The sequence below is a fragment of the Paramormyrops kingsleyae genome, chromosome 1 (genome assembly GCF_048594095.1).
Source record: "Paramormyrops kingsleyae isolate MSU_618 chromosome 1, PKINGS_0.4, whole genome shotgun sequence".
NCBI lineage: Eukaryota > Metazoa > Chordata > Actinopteri > Osteoglossiformes > Mormyridae > Paramormyrops > Paramormyrops kingsleyae.
In genome coordinates, this window is record NC_132797.1 from 2,526,997 (window position 1) to 2,550,190 (window position 23,194).

Sequence of the window (23,194 nt, forward strand, 5' to 3'; positions counted from 1 at the left end):
GCAAAGAGAAAGCGGCGTGTGCAGAAACGCCAGGCAGACCGGAGCCAGCGTGACGTCACACGCGGGGACGGGCTACTCAGGCTGATTCACACATGCCAGAGCGCAGCGGGGCCCAGCAATGCCTGTGAAGTAACCCAACCCCCAGCAAAGTGGTCAAAGAAAATGACGGAAAAAGAAATATACGAAAGGTGAAACTTTTCATCATCTGCGAATGTGTCCCTTTCTTGGTATTCTGGAAACATCTTGACATCCACAGTAAAACCTCAAGGCGACGTCATAAATGCCAGGCGGATTACATGTGGCTTTGTCAGGGTGGTCCCACCCCCGCTACAGGGGTAATGGGGGGACAAACCCTGAAGCAGAGAGACGCAGCTCTCTGAGTGTCTGCACTAACCTGCTCATCTTTTGGGGCCCACTGATGTATAACGTGATTCCCGAGCTGCTCCCCTCGCGGGGGCCAAGCTGGGGGTAACTCAGTAGCCTTGGGATGCTGGGTCTGAGATTCAGCACTCCATAAACCTTCAGTGTCTCTGCCGATCGCCCAGTTATTCTGAGATTATCTCCGGCCAAAACAGAAGCTAATAAAACTGCTCAGTACAAAGACACGACACAGACGATACAGAAAGCAGATCTTTGCAGTGTTTACACTGCAGCAAATGAATTTACCTGCCTGCAGTCAGTGGAACTTTTTTAGTTTTCAGTGAAACGGTTGTGGGGGAGAGTAAGCCCTTCGGAGGGACAGGGGGTCCGGGGATGGGGGCCGCGTGGCGTCACCGGCACAGAGATGCTAATCTTAGCCTCTGCTAATCCTCATCCATGTCATGGCTGCCACTGGCCGCTCTACCGTCCGTTCGTTTTGCTACACCTTTCCTCATCCATGCAGCTCCTGCCAGAGGGCCGCACACAATGGCGCTGAAACCCAGCTGGCGGGCAGCAGATCTCTAATCCCATCCTGGTACGAGGACGGCAGATATGAAGACAAAGGCCTGGGGACTGTGGTGGCTGGCTGCTCAGGCGGGGGGAGGAAAAGAGGGAAAAGTAAAGATTTATCTGGGGGGGGGAGGGGCTGTGACGGTGGGTGGCCTTCAGTAGTGACAGGGTGTGGGGGGGCCACGTCCCGCTGCAGCCGCGTCCAAACACAGCCTCTCACGCCTCCCTGTTCCACAGCCATGTCCATTCACACGCCTCCCCGTTCCACAGCCATGTCCATTCACACGCCTCCCCGTTCCACAGCCATGTCCATTCACACGCCTCCCCGTTCCACAGCCATGTCCATTCACACGCCTCCCCGTTCCACAGCCATGTCCATTCACACGCCTCCCTGTTCCACAGCCATGTCCATTCACACGCCTCCCCGTTCCACAGCCATGTCCATTCACACGCCTCCCCGTTCCACAGCCATGTCCATTCACACGCCTCCCCGTTCCACAGCCATGTCCATTCACACGCCTCCCCGTTCCACAGCCATGTCCATTCACACGCCTCCCTGTTCCACAGCCATGTCCATTCACACGCCTCCCTGTTCCACAGCCATGTCCATTCACACGCCTCCCTGTTCCACAGCCATGTCCATTCACACGCCTCCCTGTTCCACAGCCATGTCCATTCACACGCCTCCCTGTTCCACAGCCATGTCCATTCACACGCCTCCCTGTTCCACAGCCATGTCCATTCACACGCCTCCCCGTTCCACAGCCATGTCCATTCACACGCCTCCCCGTTCCACAGCCATGTCCATTCACACGCCTCCCCGTTCCACAGCCATGTCCATTCACACGCCTCCCCGTTCCACAGCCATGTCCATTCACACGCCTCCCTGTTCCACAGCCATGTCCATTCACACGCCTCCCTGTTCCACAGCCATGTCCATTCACACGCCTCCCCGTTCCACAGCCATGTCCATTCACACGCCTCCCTATTCCGGGTTCATGGACTTTCAGCGTGGGGGAGGGGACTACGGATATTGCTAGGGATTTCTTTTTTCCATAATGATATCTCCCAAAGAGGATAATGTAAAATAGCCCGGCACTCTCGGTGCCAGGGAACGTTCCGGGATATCTTGTTTAAGGATAGCCACCCTGGGTCGGGAAAAGGTCAAAGCTGAATGTACATTTTACTCTATTTTTACTGTTCTTCCAAAAATCAGCTGAAAATGATCTTTAAAAGATTAAACACCGGTCAGCAAACTGGTCACAGGTATATGTACATTAATTGGCTCTATGTCCGTCGGAGTTAGTTATAGAAACCATCTTGGATAAACTCTAATAATAATCATAATAATAATTCTCATCTCTTCTCACAGCCTGCGTGTGAGCCGAGAATGGCAGACGTGTGACAGTCCCTTTCTGGCTCCTGCTGGATGGCTGTCAGTGAAATGGCACAGGATCCAGAGCCTGCAGATAGGGAACCCAATTACAGCTCCAGTTATTTTTAACAAATTTCTAAATACAAATTATTTTTTATAAATACCCTCCATTCACTCTGCCCATGACATCATGCAGGGGGTGGGGTGGGAATGGAGCCGCTGGGGGTAGAGGGGAGACAAACGCCCCTGGAATTTGGGGTGGTGACCGCGGCCTCTCGCTCCATCCGTCTCACACATGCTTTCCTGCTGGGGGCTACCAGGTCCCGTGCAAATCACACGGAGTTCAGGCTTCCTCAGCGTCCATCTCACACGTGGCTTCAGATGTAGATTTTCCCAGAGTGCCGCCTTCACTGCAGCTGCCTTCACTGCAGCTGCCTTCACTGCAGCTGCCTTCACTGCAGCTGCCTTCACTGCAGCTGCCTTCACTGCAGCTGCCTTCACTGCAGCTGCCTTCACTGCAGCTGCCTTCACTCCTTCAGGCTCAAAGACACGACCGCCGACCCCCAGCATCTTATCAGCCAGCAAAGACGGAGATTCTCTCTGAGGCCGTCACTGTGCCCGACATGCAGAGGAGCACGTTGGTCTCACTGAAACTGGCGTTTAAGGTTAATGGGGTAGGGGGGCCTGCAGGAACGGGCCGGACGCCGCAGATGAAATACAGATACTTACTGTTCGTTGACCACAAAGATGCAGTTGTCTTGCGAAGGAGAGCCGGAGACGGGGTGCTTGCAGGTCACCTTCCGCTCATTGTGACTGGGGACAGAGAGAGAGAGGGCGGGTCAGCGTCTTAGGGGAGCAGAGAGGGGAGGGGCTGAGGGGGATGGCCTTGCCTCCCTATTAGCAGAGGCCACACCCACCATCGGGGACAGGAGCGGCTGGCTCTGTGCACCTTGGGACTTTCAGGCAGATATATGTCTCCAGATACAGGGGAAAAAACCAAACGCACAAAGAACAAAAACAGCGCAGGCTTCCATTAGACTGCCCAGGAAAGGTATCAGCTTCCAGAACCTCAAACAAGGGCAAAGAAGCAAGAATTTGTGGTCCAGCACAAACACACACTGAGACACACACGCACAGACACAGACAGATACACACACACAGAGACACAGACAGACACACATACACACAGACACAGACAGACACAGACAGATACACACACACAGACACAGACAGACACACGCAGACACAGATAGACACAGACAGATACACACACACAGACACAGACAGACACACACAGACACAGACAGACACACGCAGACACAGATAGACACACACATACACACACACGGAGACACAGACAGACACACACAGACACACAGAGACACAGACAAAAAAAATAAAGTGAAATCTGTCAGTGCTGTAATAAATCTGCAAAATGAGGATGACATCAGGTTCTCCAGTGGACAGGAGGACACAGAGAGAGACAGAAAGCAGCGACAGCACAGCTCGGCGCCCCCTGCCCTCGACCCCGGAAACGGCAGACAGCGGCTCCACCAACCTGGTGCAGCGCGTGGTGCTGAACTTCAGCATCTCCGACCTGCTCGGAACACTGTGCATCCAATCTGTCCCGGTTTAAAGCAAACCTGCTCGCTGCTACAGGCAGCCACACTCTGGCCAGGAGAGCGCTGGAGACCATTCTACCCCCAACCCCGCCTCGATTAAGGCTTCTTTATGTCAAGATACAAAAACAGCTCCAGCGTGAGCGTCAGCAGCCTTGTGAGGTCCTCGGGCGGCTTCCACTGTCTCCCGGCTGCCAACGAGGGACAACAGACTCGTGCGTCTGACTGCAGCAGGCCAGGGGAAGACATGGCTCTGCTCAATCGAAGCAGATCAAACTCTGGGGGGGCAGTAATGAGAAAGCAGCCAGCCCATTAAAAAGTACAGCAGATGAAAGCATGGGGTTTACACTCCTTTCATAGCTGATAGCGAACTAATTAAAGAAGCCGGTGGATTGATGTCTACCTGCCCCACCCCAGCAGGAGACCCCAAAAAAGCGTTTATATGGGCTGGGCCTAGAGGAGGCTGGAAGGGGCCATGCGAGGGTTTTCTTTCAGCCCCTGGAAGGAGGCCTGAGCCCAGGCTGAGTCTGTAATTAACCGCAGGCAGAGCGGCGCTCCAGTGGTCACCGGGCAGACATGCGGCACCAGGCGGCTTTGGCTCGCGGCCGGGGTCGCACTCGGACGCCCGCGCCGCGCTCAGAGAGGGAGGGGGTGGATGCGTATGCCGCCGGGCCGTCCTGGGACCCCGCCCATTGCCAAAGGTGGCATTACTGCCTTAACAAAACCTGTCAGCGCTGCTGTGGTTCATTATAAACAAGCAACTTTAAATGCTAATGAATCGACAATAACAATTACAAGCATATAGGGCCATATGTACAGTACCTGGTGCCTTAATCTGCCAGCCTGCCAGCCAAGAGCAAACCAGGCTGTCAAACAGCCCACAAAAGACACAGGAAGAGACGCCCAAGCCGGAGCGAGACGCCCAAGCCGGAGCGAGACCCGTCTGCCGGGACGCAAACCCGCAGAGAGTGACTGTCAGAGGCAGAGCTGCACATGCTGCACATCACCTTCATTCCAGACACTTTTACACACATACATACATACAGGTTATTTGTGTAACTAAATCAACATTAAACAAAAACATTTGCTAGTCTGCCCCAGAGAACTGAAGTACCAAAAAACATACCCCAGCTGGTTTGGAACTTTTGGTACTGGTATTTTGGTACTTGAACCTGACCAGAAGTCAAAGGAAAATGAAAACTACCGAACTTTTAGCACCAAAAGTACAGTACCCGGTGCAGTGCCCCAGGGCTCCCTGAAGAGGGTATGTTCTTGCCGCTGCGATATGAAGCATGTAATTACTGTTTCACGTCAAAATCAAAACCAGCCGAGGATGGAAAGACCACAGAGCTGCCATTCTGGATTTTTCCAGAAAGCAGAGCGGAACGTGGACTCCTTACTGGGCTGTCATCTCGGTGCTCCTAAGTGGTACTGACGTTGAAGTACTGTTTCATGTCCTCCACCAACTCAACAGTGGCAAAAAAAAAGAACCCAAGAAACCGGAAAGATATGAGTAAAAAGGAGTCACTTCAGCGTTCCTAGAACACAAGGAGCAGGTCTCCCAAGCTGCAGAGAGCCGGCACAGACTCACCTGAGGAGAACACGGACCTGGGCGAAAGAAGCGCAGCTGAAAGGAACGGCAGGGAGCGAGGTGACCAGGGGCAGCCTGATCAGTCAACCTGACGAGGAGCAACCCTCTCATCTGTGTGTACAAAGCAGGGGCCGCAGGCCAGGGCCCCCCCCAACACGCAAAACCCGGTGCTTCAGCGCCTCCAGGACTCACAATCGGCATGCCTCTGCTCTGCACAGCACTCCTCCAGGCCGGCCGTCAAGCCATTTTCATCAGAGCAGAGGATAAAAAGGCTGCATGATGTTTTTCTCCAGCTTCATTTTTAAACGGCATCACGTGGGCCTCTTAGGATGCAGTCTGCGGCCGGTTCGTGCAGACTGCCAAGCAGAAGGGCCACAAGTGACTCATCGCTTCCCTCCTCCCCGCATTTGTATTTGCTAATTATTTATAATAATAGTAAGAATAATCACCATAACAATGTGTTCCTTCTTCGGTCAGCAGAGGGCAGGCTCTCTGAGAGAATAGCCGCCCAGCACGATTAGCAAGATTAGCAGTAATTACAGCCTCCTTAGCCTGGGCCCGTATCCCCCTGTGCCAAGACGCTTTGCTGCTGCCACACCGGGTGGTCCTCTGCTGCAATGAGAGCAAACAGCAAGAAGCACTCTGTAATTAATCACGTTCAGCACCTACAGCTTCACCTGGGGGCTGAGAGACACTGCCGCTAATGCTGGCGCTAGTGCTATTGATGCCGCCAACACTACAGCTACACTGCCGCTAATGCTAACGCTACAGCTACACTGCCGCTAACACTACAGCTACACTGCCGCTAATGCTGGCGCTAGTGCTATTGATGCCGCCAACACTACAGCTACACTGCCGCTAATGCTAACGCTACAGCTACACTGCCGCTAACACTACAGCTACACTGCCGCTAATGCTGGCGCTAGTGCTATTGATGCCGCCAACACTACAGCTACACTGCCGCTAATGCTAACGCTACAGCTACACTGCCGCTAACACTACAGCTACACTGCCGCTAATGCTAACGCTACAGCTACTAATGCTGCTAATGCTAATGCTGCTGGTATACTGCCACTAGTGCTACTGCTACGCTGCCGCTAATGCTACTGGTGCTGATACTGCTACACTACTGCTAATGCTATAGCTGCTGCAACTGATGCTGCTACCATTACACTGCTACTTCCACTGCCAGGGGCGTAGCAAGAAATTGTGGGTGCCCCAAACTGGCGTATACATTACTTTTTGTATTCAGGGGTCCTTATAAAGCAGCGGTCCTCAGTCACCGGGCAGCAGAGCATTTGCTAGCGGGTCGCACAGAAATAACAAAAACCTTTTAATTATTATATTTCCATTTCGTTGACTGAAGTCAGCAGGGTGTTTTGTTTTGAAAAATGAGCAGATCATCTCCTCACCATTTCCATCTGTGCCTCTTTCACAGTTTTGATTTCAGGTATAAACAGGTAGATACAGTGTTGTTTTGATAATATTGCACATGCATATGCGCAGCATCTACCAGGTTTGCGACTGGACGTGCATCTTTGCAGGCACCATATTGGTCACGAGTCACTACTGCGCCCCTGGGTGGGGCCCCTGTAAAGTGCTGGGCCCCCTGAATCTGCCGGGGTATCCGTGCCCCTACTGCGCCCCTGGGTAGGGCCCCTGTAATACATCTGTCATTTATTTTTGTATTTCAGGAAAACAGAGCACACAATCCCAGGTGGCAAAGAGCACGAAGATGTGCCTTTGGAGGTTTGCATTTTTATGCCCCCTAAACTATGCCCGTCACCTTCATTATTACCCATAGACATTAACACCAGTATCATCATGTTAACTGAAAGTGTGCCAATCCATAAATACATGAGCGAGAACACGATGGAGCAGCATATTAAAAACAAATAAGCAACATGATGCACTTTCCTGCAGCTTGATGGAAACCCAAAAGGCTTCTAAAAAAAACATGGCATCTCTAAGGGGCGGGCGCCAGGGTAAGGCACAGCTAAACCTTTAAATCCTTCAAAAATGACACCAGCCAGACCTCATTGTTCAGTATACATTGTGTATTTATGTTCATTTTTAAGGTGTCACAATTCCAAGGTCTTGTTTTGGCATCAAGTGCAGAATTTATGGCTTCTGTTGGCAGACCACAAATGACACGTCACACGTTTCCACTTTTAAGACGCTGTGGGAGACCAAGCCTGGAATTACGGTGCGAATCGAATGCAGAGTGACTCAGTGACGCGGAGAGCTTAACAGTCAGCGACGGCAGCCAGCTCTCCGAAGGCCCCCGCCGGTCTGCTGAGCCCCTCCCGTGCCCAAAACAGAGTTGTTGGGCGAGACAGCGTTTCCGTGGCAACACGTGTGTGTTGGGGCTCAGATTCCAAGGAGCCACTGAAGTGGCTTTGCATGGTTGAGGTCACCCCTGGGGTTAGGGTGCCTGCAAGCTTTCAATTAAATAAATAAAAAAACAAAAATAGGCAACCAGAGAAACGGAAAACCATAGAACTTTCCAAGCTAAAGTTTTCCCTTATTCTAAAACCACTATGAGTTATGACATTTTAATACTGGGGTAAAATTCAGCAGATTCATATGACTTACAGATTACTACCATAGGCAGCCTAAGGACCAGGGCATTTCACGCTGTCCATCACGGTCCCCGTGCGACAGCCCATTGACCACCCCCCCCCCCATCTCAGGACGCCACTGGGGTCAGGGGGCAGATATGCCAGCTCACCTGCTTTAAAATGCAGCCTGACCCCTGCTGCTGTCTGCCTGCTCTCATCGGGAAAAAACCCCTCAAGAGTGAGCTGTACATAAAACACCCCACCCACCACGGCCAGAGCTGCCGTGTTAACATACATATGACTTGTACCTCTGTTCTCCCACGTGGGGAGGGTCACTATCAAAGGGATTGCTCACTAGTGCTACAGAATCAGATTTGTGTCAATATTATTTAAAAAAACTTCTATCAACCAAAAATAATAATTCGAGATAAAAAAACTTACTGAAACAAAATTGTGGGACCTAAGCAGGATAAAGCTGCCCCCCCCATATGTCTCAGACTACAGTAAAGAGAGATGATGGTGACAGTCAAAATGCCACTGAATACCAATGGGACAGCTCCATAGGGTGACGCCTCACTCAACCTCCACTGATTCACTTGCTGCACCAGACAACATATGGGACACTGAGCTGTCACTCAAACTCATTAGCCAATGGGAAAGAACTCCTGAAAAACCCACCCATGCAAGAGCAAAAAGCCAAGCAGCGCAATCAAGAGAGCAGGCAGCGTAACCAGCAAGCCGACAGTGAGGCCTAAAGTCTGATCAGCGAGAAAGAGGCAGAGGGAACTAAGCAAAAGGATCTATTATCAAAAAGGTAAAAGAACAGGGGTAAGTTTCCCGAAGCCTTCTCAACACTGTCATCTGTAAGTTCTAGGTTAAAAGACACAATTTACAAACAACACAGCATTAAGGAGACTTTGGGAAACTCACCCCAGTGGTTTACACGAATACACACTTTGTTTGCAAGTTATAAATCACACTTTTTATGTTTCAGCTCATTTCAAATAATTCTCTAATTATTTTTGATTACGGTATGACCAAAAATTTGTGTCATTGTATTTTTACTGCATTCTAACTGTATATTTGGCTCCATATAGACATGTTTTATTGACTATTACAGTATATTTCACTTGGTAACAAAATGATTATTTATATACGGAGAATTATTGTGTTACAAAGTTATAACTGATAACAAGAAAGGGGTCCCATCTCAATACACTCTGCACATCCATCCATAGTGCTTCTGAGCGTGAACAGTATTATACACTCAGTGATTTGGATGTAATTTGGTACACGTGCAGACCAGCGATGGGCATGTAAATGATTTGATTTGCATGGAGCTGGCGCACCTAGTCAGCAGACACAGAGGACGCCTCGTAGACGCATTAGAAAGCATTACCAGCACAAATTAGATAGGGGGTCACATTGTGGGTTTGCATGAGGCCGGGTAGTCTATCGTGCAATTGCCCGGCGTGTGGGGCATGCAGATGTCACAGTCGCCTTATGTCGGAACCAATGGGCACGTAAGGGCACCCACACACGTCGTAAAGGTTCTGGTCTCCCAAGACAGACCTCAAAGGGAGGATCATCATCTTGGGCGGCAAGCATTACAGAACCCCATGACGATCTGCACCTGCCATCCAGACACAGGTACTGGACTCTCTACAGCAGCCCCCTTGCCACCCTGCGCCGTCTCTCTGCTGGAATCAGCTGGACTATGGGTTCACCATCCCGTGCAAAGGCTGTCGTTAACACCAGCACAGAGACCGCTACGTTTAGAGAGGTGCCATAACCGGGAGGCATGGACTGATGACGAGTGGCGTGTTCAGCGATGAGTCTCGGTTCTGCGTTACCACAGATGACCATCGTGTGCGAGTATGGCGGCGCCGAGGGGCCAATCCTGCCAGACAACGCCTGTCCACACCCGGCACGTGTCTATGGCGCAGATTCATTTAATTTCCAGCACTTCGTCTGGGTGCTTAACTTTTTTTTGTCACTGAGTGTATAATTTGCTGCCTACTGAAGTGTTACACCTATTTGAGCTACGCTGTGGTTTGCCGGAATGTAAAAAGAATCATACTGTACAGGCAATTTAAACCGGTACACTGGACGGACCGGCATTGTCTCCAGCACTATTTTGGTTGATATTTAAGAAGCTTTGATAACAGTCAAATCTGATGCCATAGAAGTACTACGGTTTGGCGGACAGACAGGGGGCGATAATCAGCAGCAGCAGCATTCGGTATTCAGCCTTACAAACAGTCCTGAAAAGACACCCTATAAGATGCTCACGGTACCCCAGCAACACATCGGCATCAGCCAACACCGCCTTATGGGAACCTGAACGCCACAGAGTTCTGCGTCCATACTGAATCCTCCAGGGCGATGCTGGGATCCTCCTCTGCACCTGGAACACAGGGGAGCTACAGGGGAGCTACAGGGATGCACAATGCGTGTAGCCTCCCTGCCACCCCCACAAACCTATAAACAAACACTCTCCTTCCTGAATAAACTGATATTTATTAGTTTTAATTAAACGCCTTTCAAGCGGCTTTGGGGTCTAATGAGTCACGCCCACGGAGGGGATTTCAGGTGGCGGGAATCGGAGGGGGCAGAATCGTCAGCCTTTCGCGGGGGCTGACAAGAGCCCCATGCCCCTCTGCAGAGGTGCTTAATGAAACAGCTCAGGCTAAGTGTGTGAAATCGAAGAGCATTCCGCACCCCACTTACTCAGACGCGTAGCCGTCCTTGGCTGAAGACTCGCAGAGAATTCCTTTGCGATTGGGGACCGTCTCGAAACCACAGAAAGATTTAAGACGCTTCAAAAACGTGCCCACACACACGTCGAAGATTATGAATGAAAAACCGCAACATGATCAAAGCGAAATATGAAGCAAACCGAAGGCAGCGTCTACACAAAAAGCTGAGTGATGAAAAGCAAAGGTGAGAGACACCCTAACATCACCGGCTTCGGTGAGAGGCACATCTCTGTAGCCAGGAGCCAAATACTGAGGGGGGGGGGAGGGCAATGTGGGAGCGGATTATAAGACAGTCCGTTAACCTAAGGCTGGGCGATATCACATAGATATTATTTCGCACATGCACAATAATCACCAGGACTTCAGATGTTGGGCAGAACAGTTTTTGCTGTATGAATGTGTATTTACACCCATAATTTGGTAAGCAGATTAGCAGTACGGCTAAAGTATTGATGAATATCCAAATGATACCTACCGGAGAATATCAATGACACCTTCTCCAACCCTCCTTATAAACCCCTCCTACTACACAGTGCCCCTCCTACTCGACACTCAGCTCCCGGCTGCCCCAATAAATACTCAATGTGGATAAGGGTGACCAAAAGAACAAATCAGAGAAGCGAAAGAGAAGAAAATGACTGGAGGAGCTCCCAGCTAAATGCTGGACAGCGATGTGTGTGCCTTTCCAGTGTTCAACTCTCACACTGGTCAAAGAAAGGCTGAAAAGAGCGACCCCTGCTGGATGATATGAGCCTAACCTGCCACCACCTCTACTACTCTACCAGTCACCTTCTCATCATGTCAAAGACATCAAAGTGACGCCAACTCCTCCCCACGGCTCAGGACTAAGTCTTAGTGCTCCTAGAATGGAAACAGCTATGGCTGAATAAATGGAAAACCAGGCAGTGCATGGGAACTCAACAACAGTCCTACATGAAGTCCAGTATCAAGGCTAATCAAGCTGCGCTCAGCAGACGTCCATTGCAGACGCTGCAGCTGCGAGGCCCAGCTATGCAGGTGCTGTCTGGCGTTGCCTTCAGCAGGATTTAGGCTGTTTCAGGGTAGGACGCCCACTTGAGACAACCAGAGCCCTAGTGAAAACCACACAGACACATTTGCTCATTCTTAATTACGGGTCTTCTTTGTGCCGGTGTTCAGTGTGAAGATGCATGACATCAAGCAAGATCACAGGAACACAGCGAACTGGCCTTCATGTGGAACATCATGCCCATTACACATGGAGGGGGTTTAACATACATGAATACTGTAAATCCTCTTAAGCATTTTCAGTTCAATCCTATAGACCAGAGCTATTCAACTCACGGTCCTCAAGGTCTGAGCCATGCTGATTTTCCAGCATTCCTTTACCTGTGAGCAGGGGATGAAGCTTCTGTGGCCAATCAGAATCAGTAATTATTAAACCAACTACCTGGGAGAATTGAAAACAAGGTCTGGATTTGCATTCGAGGTCCAGATTTGAAGATCCCTGCTATAGACCTAGGGATTAAAAAACAAATGATTAACTACAGCGGGGAAAATAAGTATTGAACGCATCAACATTTTCCTCAGTAAATATATTTCTAAAGGATCTATTGACATGAAATTTACACCAGATGTTGGTAACAAATCAAGTAATCCACACATACAAAGAAATTAAAACAAATAAGTACATATATTAAGTTATGTGAAATAAAGTGAAATGACACAGGGAATAAGTATTGAACACATGAAGAACAGGAGGTGCAAAAAGGCACGGAAAGCCAAGAAACCAGCTGAAATCTGTCAATATTTAGAAAGAAATCCTGCCCCCTATCAGTGCAAATTAATATCAGCTGGTTTAGTCCTAATTGATGGCTTATAAAAAGGTTTCTCATTACCAAGGTGTCACACAAGAAGCATCTCATGATGTGTAAAAGCAAAGAGCTCACTCAAGACCTTCGCGACCTGATTGCTGCAAAACATACTGATGGCATCGGTCACAGACGTATTTCTAAACTTCTGAATGCTCCAGTGAGCACTCTTGTGGTTATAATCCGGAAGTGGAAAGAACATCAATTCATTAACCGGCCACGACCAGGTGCTCCTCGCAAGATTTCTGACAGAGGAGTCAAAAGAATAATCAGGAGAGCCAAGGACGACTTGCGGAGAGCTTCAGAAAGACCTGGAATTAGCAGGTGCAGTTGTTTCAAAGAAAACAATAAGTAATGCACTCAACCGCCATGGCCTCTATGCACATTCACCGTGCAAGACTCCACTGCTGAAGAAAAAGCATATTGAAGCTTGTTTAAAGTTTGCCGCACAACATCTGGACAAATCAATGAAATGCTGGGAGAATATAGTCCAGTCAGATGAGACAAAATTAAACTCCTTGTATGTTATACAGTAGCACACACCATGTTTGGAGGAGAAATGTCACTGCACATCACCCCAAAAACACCATCCCAACAGTGAAGTTTGGGGATGGGAACATCATGGTGCGGGGCTGTTTTTCAGCATATGGTACTAGTAGACTTCATATAATTGAAGGAAGGATGAATGGAGAAATGAAGCGAGACATTTAGGGTCCCAAAGATGAAACAAGGGTGGACATTTCAGCAAGGCAATGATCCCAAACACGCAGCCAAGGAAGCTCTCAATCGGTTTCAGAGAAAGAAAATAAAGCTGCTAGAATGGCCCAGTCAGTCACAAGACTTGAATCCAGTTGAAAATTTATGGAAAGAACTAAAGATCAGAGTTCATAGGAGAGACCCTATAAACATCAAGATTTGAAGACTGGAAGAATAAGCCAAAATCACACCTGAGCAATGCATGCGACTAGTTTCTCTATACAGGAGGCGTCTTAAAGCTGTCATTACCAACAAAGGCTTTTCTACTAAGTATTAAATACATTTCAGTAAGCGTGTTAAATACTTATTCCCTGTGTCATTTCACTTTATTTCATATAACTTAATCTATGTACTTATTTGTTTTGATTTCTTTGTATGTGTGGATTACTTGGGTTGTTACCGACGTCTGTTGTAAATTTCATGTCAATAGATCCTTTAGAAATATATTTACTGAGGAAAATGTTGACGCGTTCAATACTTATTTTCCCAGCTGTATATTAGATTACTATGCATTATCATCTGGAGCTTGATGCTCCTGCAACTAGTGTCTTGGTTACAGGCTTCTCTCCTCAAAGATTGTTGTGAGGATTTTCTGCTCTTGGTACCAGCAGAGAGGTCAGGGAGACTTAGGCAGCATGACAGTCTGCTGTATGAGGAGTGCAAAGGCAGAACGAACAGGTGACAATGAAAATAACTGGTTCTTTTCTAGGCTTTATTTTAATTACCATGAAGTCTCCATACTGTTAAATTGCAACAAGGCACACATGCAAGAAGGCTGCCAAGTCTGCAGGCTGAATTCCTCCATTTTCCCCTTCAGAACCGAAGGTTCTTGCATGGAGTCTGGGTATCTCTCACTGGCATCCCATCTAGGGTTTAGCCCAGCCTAGTACCCTGCGCTGCCCGGGCCAGGCTCCAGCCCCTGTCCACTAAGCACCTAGATGGATGGTGTACAACCAAGACTGCATTTCAGACAGCAGTCAAGGTCTCCAGTCCAAGGAGTCCATGGAGAGAAAAAAGACAAAAAACTAAATCAAACAGTTTTTAAAGATCAGATAAGAAAGGCGATATCTGCCAGTGCTGTCAGAGATCCACACAGTGATTATTCATTGACCTGGTATTTTTATTGGTAAGTAGGGGGCAAATACACCTCTGTCCTATCAAAACAGGGAACGAGACCTTGGCACAACTAAAGGCAACAGCATATGAAGATCTTGTTCTCTTTCCAGGGCTCACAGCAGAGATGCCAACTGCAATCTGGCGTGACATTCTGTCATAAAGAGAGCAAGCAAACCAAGATAATTACTCATACTTCATGAAGGTTACAGAGTGTATTTATAACTGTAAAAATTTATGACTGATTGCAGATTTTTTTCTCAAGCACTTTGAATAGCTGCTGCCAGATTGCTAAAAATAAAAAAGGATGAATTCACAAAAACAAGAATGAATTTACAAGGCAGAACAAACAAGCAAGCAAAACAACTCCCGCCAGAAGATCCAGAAGCTGTTTAAGATTCTGTCACGCTAACAGTTGGCCAGGGTACTACGAGCAGAATGGCCTTTAGCAGGAACATCTAAACATCACTTTCTCCAAAAGCATCATTAATTCCCTCTCTTCTGCAATCTCACGGCCCCAGAAAGCCACAGATACCTGCTTATGCTCCTGCGGTATGGCCTGTTTCGAGCCCCTAATTTCATTACTGAATCTTTGTCTAGACGAAGCACAGCTGAATGCAAGCTTTGTGTCGCCCTCCAGAGGAGAGACTGAACATTGCCCCCGAAGCAGCCCAGGCGATGGTGACCCTGAGGCCCCAGCCATTACTTGACAAAAGGAGGGGGGGGGGGGGTTACAAATACTCTGATTCTGTGATGCTAATGGGTAGCAAAAGTGATAAACAATGACTGGAGCAGTAACAAGGGCATTCATATGAGCCCCATACACAAGGAATTAAGCTCGAAAAAATGAAAAGGTTTAAAAAGTACAATAATAATTACATAACAGGGACCCAGGGACGTGTGACACATGCCGTCACATAGAGCAGGGGACAGGAAAGGGGAGCATGCACCCCCCTGGAGATGGCATATTGACACTCCCCGATAACAGAAGTCATCTGGCTGCACAGAATAAAATCGGCGAAATGCTTAAGATAATCAGATGCTGTCATTTGTTTTACCTTGAGATGAAAAAGAGAAACAAAAATAGCTACACACAGAGTCGCCAGGGACAGACGAATGCAGCGGCACACAGAGTCGCCAGGGACAGACGAATGCAGCTGCACACAGAGTCGCCAGGGACAGACGAATGCAGCTACACACAGAGTCGCCAGGGACAGACGAATGCAGCTGCACAAAGAGTCGCCAGGGACAGACGAATGCAGCTGCACAAAGAGTCGCCAGGGACAGACGAATGCAGCTGCACACAGAGTCGCCAGGGACAGACGAATGCAGCTGCACAAAGAGTCGCCAGGGACAGACGAATGCAGCTACACACAGAGTCGCCAGGGACAGACGAATGCAGCTGCACAAAGAGTCGCCAGGGACAGACGAATGCAGCTACACACAGAGTCGCCAGGGACAGACGAATGCAGCTGCACACAGTCGCCAGGGACAGACGAATGCAGCTGCACACAGAGTCGCCAGGGACAGACGAATGCAGCTGCACACAGAGTCGCCAGGGACAGACGAATGCAGCTGCACACAGAGTCGCCAGGGACAGACGAATGCAGCTGCACACAGAGTCGCCAGGGACAGACGAATGCAGCTACACACAGAGTCGCCAGGGACAGACGAATGCAGCTGCACACAGAGTCGCCAGGGACAGACGAATGCAGCTGCACACAGAGTCGCCAGGGACAGACGAATGCAGCTACACACAGAGTCGCCAGGGACAGACGAATGCAGCTGCACAAAGAGTCGCCAGGGACAGACGAATGCAGCTACACACAGAGTCGCCAGGGACAGACGAATGCAGCTGCACACAGTCGCCAGGGACAGACGAATGCAGCTGCACACAGAGTCGCCAGGGACAGACGAATGCAGCTGCACACAGAGTCGCCAGGGACAGACGAATGCAGCTGCACACAGAGTCGCCAGGGACAGACGAATGCAGCTGCACACAGAGTCGCCAGGGACAGACGAATGCAGCTGCACACAGAGTCGCCAGGGACAGACGAATGCAGCTACACACAGAGTCGCCAGGGACAGACGAATGCAGCTGCACACACTCAGCCGCAGAGCCTTTGCTAAGTGGCCCCAGACCTCGCCCCTCCTCAACGCCGCACAGGGCATGTGCACTACTCAGCTCTACGGGGGGGGGGGGGGGGGGTCAGTAGGAAGATCAAAAGTTTGCAGCTCCCTGATTTTATCCCACAAGGAGACACCCCCCACCTCCATGGCTACTGGACGTTGCTCTGACTTAACCTGACGAGACACACACCATGAATTAGTACAGTCCCCCCCCCCATCCCCTTGGGCAGATTAAATTACAGCGGCTACATTTCCTCGCTTCACAAACCCCGTGATGTGAAATAAATAAATTATGAGTTGGAGTAGGGATTTCACTCACTTCTGGCATGACACGCGGCTGTGGCGTTTCGGGGGAGGGGGTGCTGTTATTCATTTGCCCCCCCCACTCAAACCAGGAATATTTACATTGCTTTTGGTTCACCTTCTGTTTTAAATAAATAAACAGAGTGATAGCAGGCAGCAGTTCTGCGCCTCCAGCACACAGAGCCAGAAGAGCGTTAATAATGGAAGGAAACAGAGCAACCCCCCCCCCCCCCACAACACGTACACTGAGCTGTTCTGGTCAATGTCTGTTGGTCCTGACCGGGTCAGTGGCCGCACTGGGCCAGAGCAGCGGAGCCCATCCAAACCCACAGCACTGACAGGCCACTGTGGATCAACTGCCAGCACTGGAACTCAGCGACGCGGCCCTGATACACGCAGAGAACTCACTCAACACTGGCACTCAGTCTGTACTGCACAGAGCTACTGCAGAGCACTGAAAAGGAGTTGGGCACATGTCAGGCAGTGGTCTAATGGCAACCTGGGCTCCACACACCACTAATCAGGTCCCCTGGGCGCGCACACACACACACACACACACAATAAACCACTGCTTTATCCAGCAGCCTAAATTGACTTGCCTAAACACAACAGAGAACATAACCCATAATGGCCTGTGCCCAGCAAATCTGGTACAAACCGGTATTACGGTTTTATTGACTCTGCTTGAACCTATAATTGCCAAATGGAACAAGAAGGTTTTGGACTAGCACCAAACAGCCCATATTAAAATAAAAAAGCAGACACACTACACCAAAAATGCTGAAATTATTTCACAACATAAGCATCAACCAAACATGAAAAAAATAAGTGAACTAAACGAAGGCTGACCATTGGGAGCAGACCAGGGAACCATCTCCCTGATTTACTGGTTTCCACAAAGGCCATCGGAGCCAAAAATGGAAACCCACACGCTGGGGGTGAAAATGAAGGAGGCGGATTTTTATGGTCTGCGGTCCAGGATTTAGATGGATGGAAAGAATTCGAGTAAAGTGAGCTCGGTGGCGCCCCCTACTGATCACACGTCAAGCCAAGCAGAGAAACAGCAGCGGTCCGCTGAGAGCTATTCCCAGCCATACCCGACGCATCCAAACCAGTCAGCGGCAAGGCGGCGTTTAACTGCAATTAGGACACGGCGAAAAGGAGTCGATGCCCCAGTTTAATTACCGCCTCCTCGCTCTTACAGTCATAATTAGGAGGTGAAATGAGAGGAACGCTAGACACTGGCTGCGGGCCCAATGCTCTAGTCAACTTATTAGCGTTAACTAGCGTGAACAAAAATACCATCGCAAAACTCAAATGTTACTGTGAAGCAGGACATTTTCGGGCGTGCGTAACAGCGCGGAGATAAATAGCCTACATGATAACTTCTCAAACGAAAAAGTTACATAGTCGGATAGAAGTGATTTAAGCAATGAACTTCACTGAACTTCAACAAAACTACCCGTAAATCAAGGCGGCAAACGTCTTATAATGCAGTTAAACACGCAATCACTGTAGACTACAGCATACGGTACACGCCAAAGCGTATTACCAGAAGCAAGCCGAGAGTCATATATAAACTAACAAACTATTAACTACTCGGCTCCCGCGGCATATTTTCCGCACAAGTTTCAGTTTGACAAAAGCTATAGAACATCCGTTCATCGAATCCATGCATCCCGTTTCGAGTCGTGAAAAAGCGCTCAGATGCACATGGAAAACAGTATTTCATGTTAAACACTGTGATGATATGACTATTTATACAAGTAGACAAAATAGCTGTTTCTTAATTAAACAATTGATTATACCGTAATGATAATAGATGCCCGATCCCGTAATTGGAATCTGATATTTTAAATGCAAGAATAGTTTATCTGCTCTCCACAACGTGATCTGGAGATGTACGTTTCAATCAGATAAACCCCTTAAACAAATTCTTAAATACAAGCGCAAATGAAACATCTATATAAAGTACTAATCGGTTACGACATTTCCAATAAATTATAATTAACATAACCCGCAGACACATCCATATATTTACCGCAGGCTTACTTACGAAGACAATCTTGGGTGAACTGGAGGACAGCGGCGTGCGTGAGTCGGCTATCCAGCTGCCAGGCATCAGAGCTCTGCAGATCCCCTCGGAAGCCGCTCCCGATGTGCTTTCAGGCGTCCGCGCCGAGGAGGATAAACCCGCCCGGCTGTCAGTCCGCCTTCGCGCTCGGCTGCGCCCGTCGCCGACCCCGGAACCCGAACCCGAACCCGAAACCGGCCTGACGTCACCGCCCCCGGCACATCAAAGCAGTCTGCCCCCTAAGTGTATAAAATATAACATCAGACGGAGAACCAGCCAAGGTCAATTTTTTGAACGAAAACGAGAGGAAACTGGATCATGGTGGTGCTGTCAGGGGGCAATGGGGCGACGTAACGGTGACCGTCACCCGTAACCAAAAAGTGATCCCAGCAAAAAGAGAAAATAATCGCCGGACTGACTCAGTAACAGGCTTCTTCCTACAAGACTGTCCTCATTGTCCCCCACCCCAAGCAACATAACCAGCTCCAAAGATTCATTAAAGTGTCAATTAAAAGTAGAACAGAACCACATAAAATGTAATTAAAAACAGAAGTCCTTTGTTTTTTCTGTTAATGTAAACATGGCCCGAAGTTCTAGGGATAAGACTTTTTTTTCCTTATCGGATTATCATCGTTACCAAGTGTAAATGGATGGCGGAGACCCCAGAGGCGCAGCCGTAAAGCCCAAATCCGAAGCAGCGCTATCCTAAATAAATCAGGTCCACCTTCCCCTATGCTACGAGTCTCAGGAGCAGGCAAGCGGCTCCAGCTCCGGCCTGTCACTCCGGGCCATCGTCGTGCCTCTATCCACCGGACCACCATGGCCAGCCTCTTCTTCAGAGGAGCCTCCGATATGAGAGGCGTCGATATGAGAGGGCCGTGCACTAACGGACACTCATGCCGGGATTGTTTCGGCAGCCGCACACAGAGAAACCAACAGGCATCCCGACAAGAAGAAAAAACGAAAAGGAGCCGCGCAGCATGCATCGTGAATTCATCTTAGTCAAAGGTCAGCTACATTTCGGCTCCTCCGCCCACGTCTGTGTGACGAATTACGGCTCCATTAGCGCAGTCATGTATCACACAAACGCAGCTGTTTCTGACATTTACTACCCTTCGGTGAAATGTGTTTACAAAATTCAAAGGAAGCACTTATTGGAACCACAGCAGCAGGAAGCGTGCAAGAAGGTGGATATATGGATAAAAGTGACAGTGATGAAACCACAGTAAAATCCCGCTAAATATCAATTCAATGTGTTAGATAATGGCTGCTTGGAGTGTAATGTTGTAACTTTAATTATGAAGGTAATTATGACGGCCCTGATGATTCGACAACACTTTTGGCCAAATTAATACTATTTTTTAAACGGCCAAACTCCTGCTTTGGAAACTGGATATTATGGGATGGGGGTTAAGTTGTGTAGGTGCTGTATGCTGTGTCCTAGAGTAGTGGCTGCCTTTGAGAAAAATAAACACAAATACTTTATTAAAAAAGACTTATTCTAAAGCAGTTTTAGCTAGTTTTAACTTATTTATTCAATGTGCAGTTCCCCACACTCTAATCAAGTATTTATTAGAAACATCTGTGTGAAGGTGAAACAATGTGAAGAACATACATAACCATAGATATAAATGTGTGTGTAGAATGGCCCTTGCTGTCAGGGAGTGAAGAACATACATAACCATAGATATAAATGTGTGTGTAGAATGGCCCTTGCTGTCAGGGAGTGAAGAACATACATAACCATAGATATAAATGTGTGTGTAGAATGGCCCTTGCTGTCAGGGAGTTGGCTGCCAGGGATTCATGTGGCTGAGCAGCTACACTGCACTATGCAAACTTATCTTTGTGGGGACTCTTCATTCATTTCTATGTTAAAAAGCCTTCTAATCCCAGCTACAATAACCTTAACTCCTACCCAGCCCTAAGCTTAACCATAAGTAACCAATGAATATCCAAGACTTGGCATTTTTCTTTCTTGATTGTACATATTTTTAAAAGTGGAGTTTCTCTTTGTGGGGATCGAAAAAAATGTCCTCCCAAGGTCAAAATAACAGGTTTTTATCACAATGTGGGGGACATTTGGTGCCCATAATGTAATATATACACATGAGCACACAGACACTGACACATGCAGCCTGAAACGTTTTGCCAGGAAGTCGTCCACAGCACAATTGGCTGCCCTGAACAGCTTCTGGGTGACAGAGCATCCCTCTGATGAAGGGCCAGACGCTGTGAATAACCCTGCCGACAGCCGCGCTCCCGAATCAGGCACAGGCTACCGCACACCCTGCCGACAGCCGCACTCCCGAATCAGGCACAGGTTACCGCACACCCTGCCGACAGCCGCACTCCCGAATCAGGCACAGGTTACCGCACACCCTGCCGACAGCCGCGCTCCCGAATCAGGCACAGGTTACCGCACACCCTGCCGACAGCCGCGCTCCCGAATCAGGCACAGGCTACCGCACACCCTGCCGACAGCCGCGCTCCCGAATCAGGCACAGGTTACCGCACACCCTGCCGACAGCCGCGCTCCCGAATCAGGCACAGGTTACCGCACACCCTGCCGACAGCCGCGCTCCCGAATCAGGCACAGGTTACCGCACACCCTGCCGACAGCCGCGCTCCCGAATCAGGCACAGGTTGCCGCACACCCTGCCGACAGCCGCGCTCCCGAATCAGGCACAGGTTACCGCACACCCTGCCGACAGCCGCGCTCCCGAATCAGGCACAGGTTACCGCACACCCTGCCGACAGCCGCGCTCCCGAATCAGGCACAGGTTACCGCACACCCTGCCGACAGCCGCGCTCCCGAATCAGGCACAGGTTACCGCACACCCTGCCGACAGCCGCGCTCCCGAATCAGGCACAGGTTACCGCACACCCTGCCGACAGCCGCGCTCCCGAATCAGGCACAGGTTACCGCACACCCTGCCGACAGCCGCGCTCCCGAATCAGGCACAGGTTACCGCACACCCTGCCGACAGCCGCGCTCCCGAATCAGGCACAGGTTACCGCACACCCTGCCGACAGCCGCGCTCCCGAATCAGGCACAGGTTACCGCACACCCTGCCGACAGCCGCGCTCCCGAATCAGGCACAGGTTACCGCACACCCTGCCGACAGCCGCGCTCCCGAATCAGGCACAGGTTGCCGCACACCCTGCCGACAGCCGCGCTCCCGAATCAGGCACAGGTTGCCGCACAGCCTGCCGACAGCAGCGCTCCCGGATCAGGCACAGGTTACCGCACACCCTGCCGACAGCCGCGCTCCCGAATCAGGCACAGGTTACCGCACACCCTGCCGACAGCCGCGCTCCCGAATCAGGCACAGTTTTCGGCCTCAGTTACAAATAAAAACAATTTAGCAGATTGTATTAAAAGTTAACCCTTTCAGCTCTGCCAGGAGACACAGCTGTGGGTCTCGTTCCAGCAGTAGACTTGTCCATCAGATTTCTTTGCCACAAACTTGTCAGTGAAATGAAATCTTCAGCGTCTTTGCTGCTTCTAAAGTGCTTCAAGGTCTGGGATGCGAGCTGCTGCGTTTTCAATGTCGTTCCCATGTGGCGTGATGTGCTGTACGCTTTATGTCACCAACCATCTGGAAAATCGATCCCCAAGCTCCAGGTCCGGTGCCAACTTCCTCCAAGATTCCGCTGTACTTCCCAACAAACCATTCTGCCCTCTATTTTCAAGCCCTGCTGTGGCTTGGCAGAAGAGAAACATCTCTGCAACTTGATAATTATTATATTATTAGGATGATGCATGACGCAGCCCTTGAGCCAAAATGAACATTTGGCAGCAAGGCAGATAAGTTCGATTTTGGTCTCTGCAGACCGCGAAATCATCTTCTGCATGGACTCTGACTCTCCCACATGGCCGTCGGCAAACGTCAGCGGAGAGATGATATGCGCCTCATTTCTAACAAAGGCTTCCTTTCCGCGACCCTCTCTTAAGCCCCAGGGACCAGTGCACAGTTGTTGAAGCAAAAGGGGTTGAGCACTTAGGCAATGACTTAATTTCTGTTTTTGGCTAATAGACCATTATGATTCATTTACCATTAACTATACAGTACTCAGAATCACAATAAATCCGACACTCATTAATGTGTTTTTGTGCTAAATTTGGTGCC

General features: G+C 49.4%; 1 protein-coding gene across 34 annotated transcripts in view; it reads right to left on the bottom strand.

Moving 5' to 3' along the window:
- Window positions 1-23,194, bottom strand: part of plekha5 (pleckstrin homology domain containing, family A member 5) — a 120,232-nt gene that overhangs the window by 50,148 nt on the left and 46,890 nt on the right. For 29 of the 34 annotated variants that reach the window (XR_011992435.1, XR_011992438.1, XR_011992433.1 and 26 more), the window contains exon 4: window positions 3,035-3,118. Coding sequence is in view for 26 of the 34 variants with exons in the window: in XM_072714700.1 (XP_072570801.1) it covers window positions 3,035-3,118 (84 nt within the window). In the remaining 8 variants the exon portion in view is untranslated. Of the gene's footprint in view, window positions 1-3,034; window positions 3,119-5,718; window positions 5,872-5,964; window positions 6,128-19,043; window positions 19,902-23,194 lie in introns of those variants that run through there. The other 5 variants (XM_072714627.1, XM_072714574.1, XM_072714599.1 and 2 more) reach the window with 4 other exon arrangements.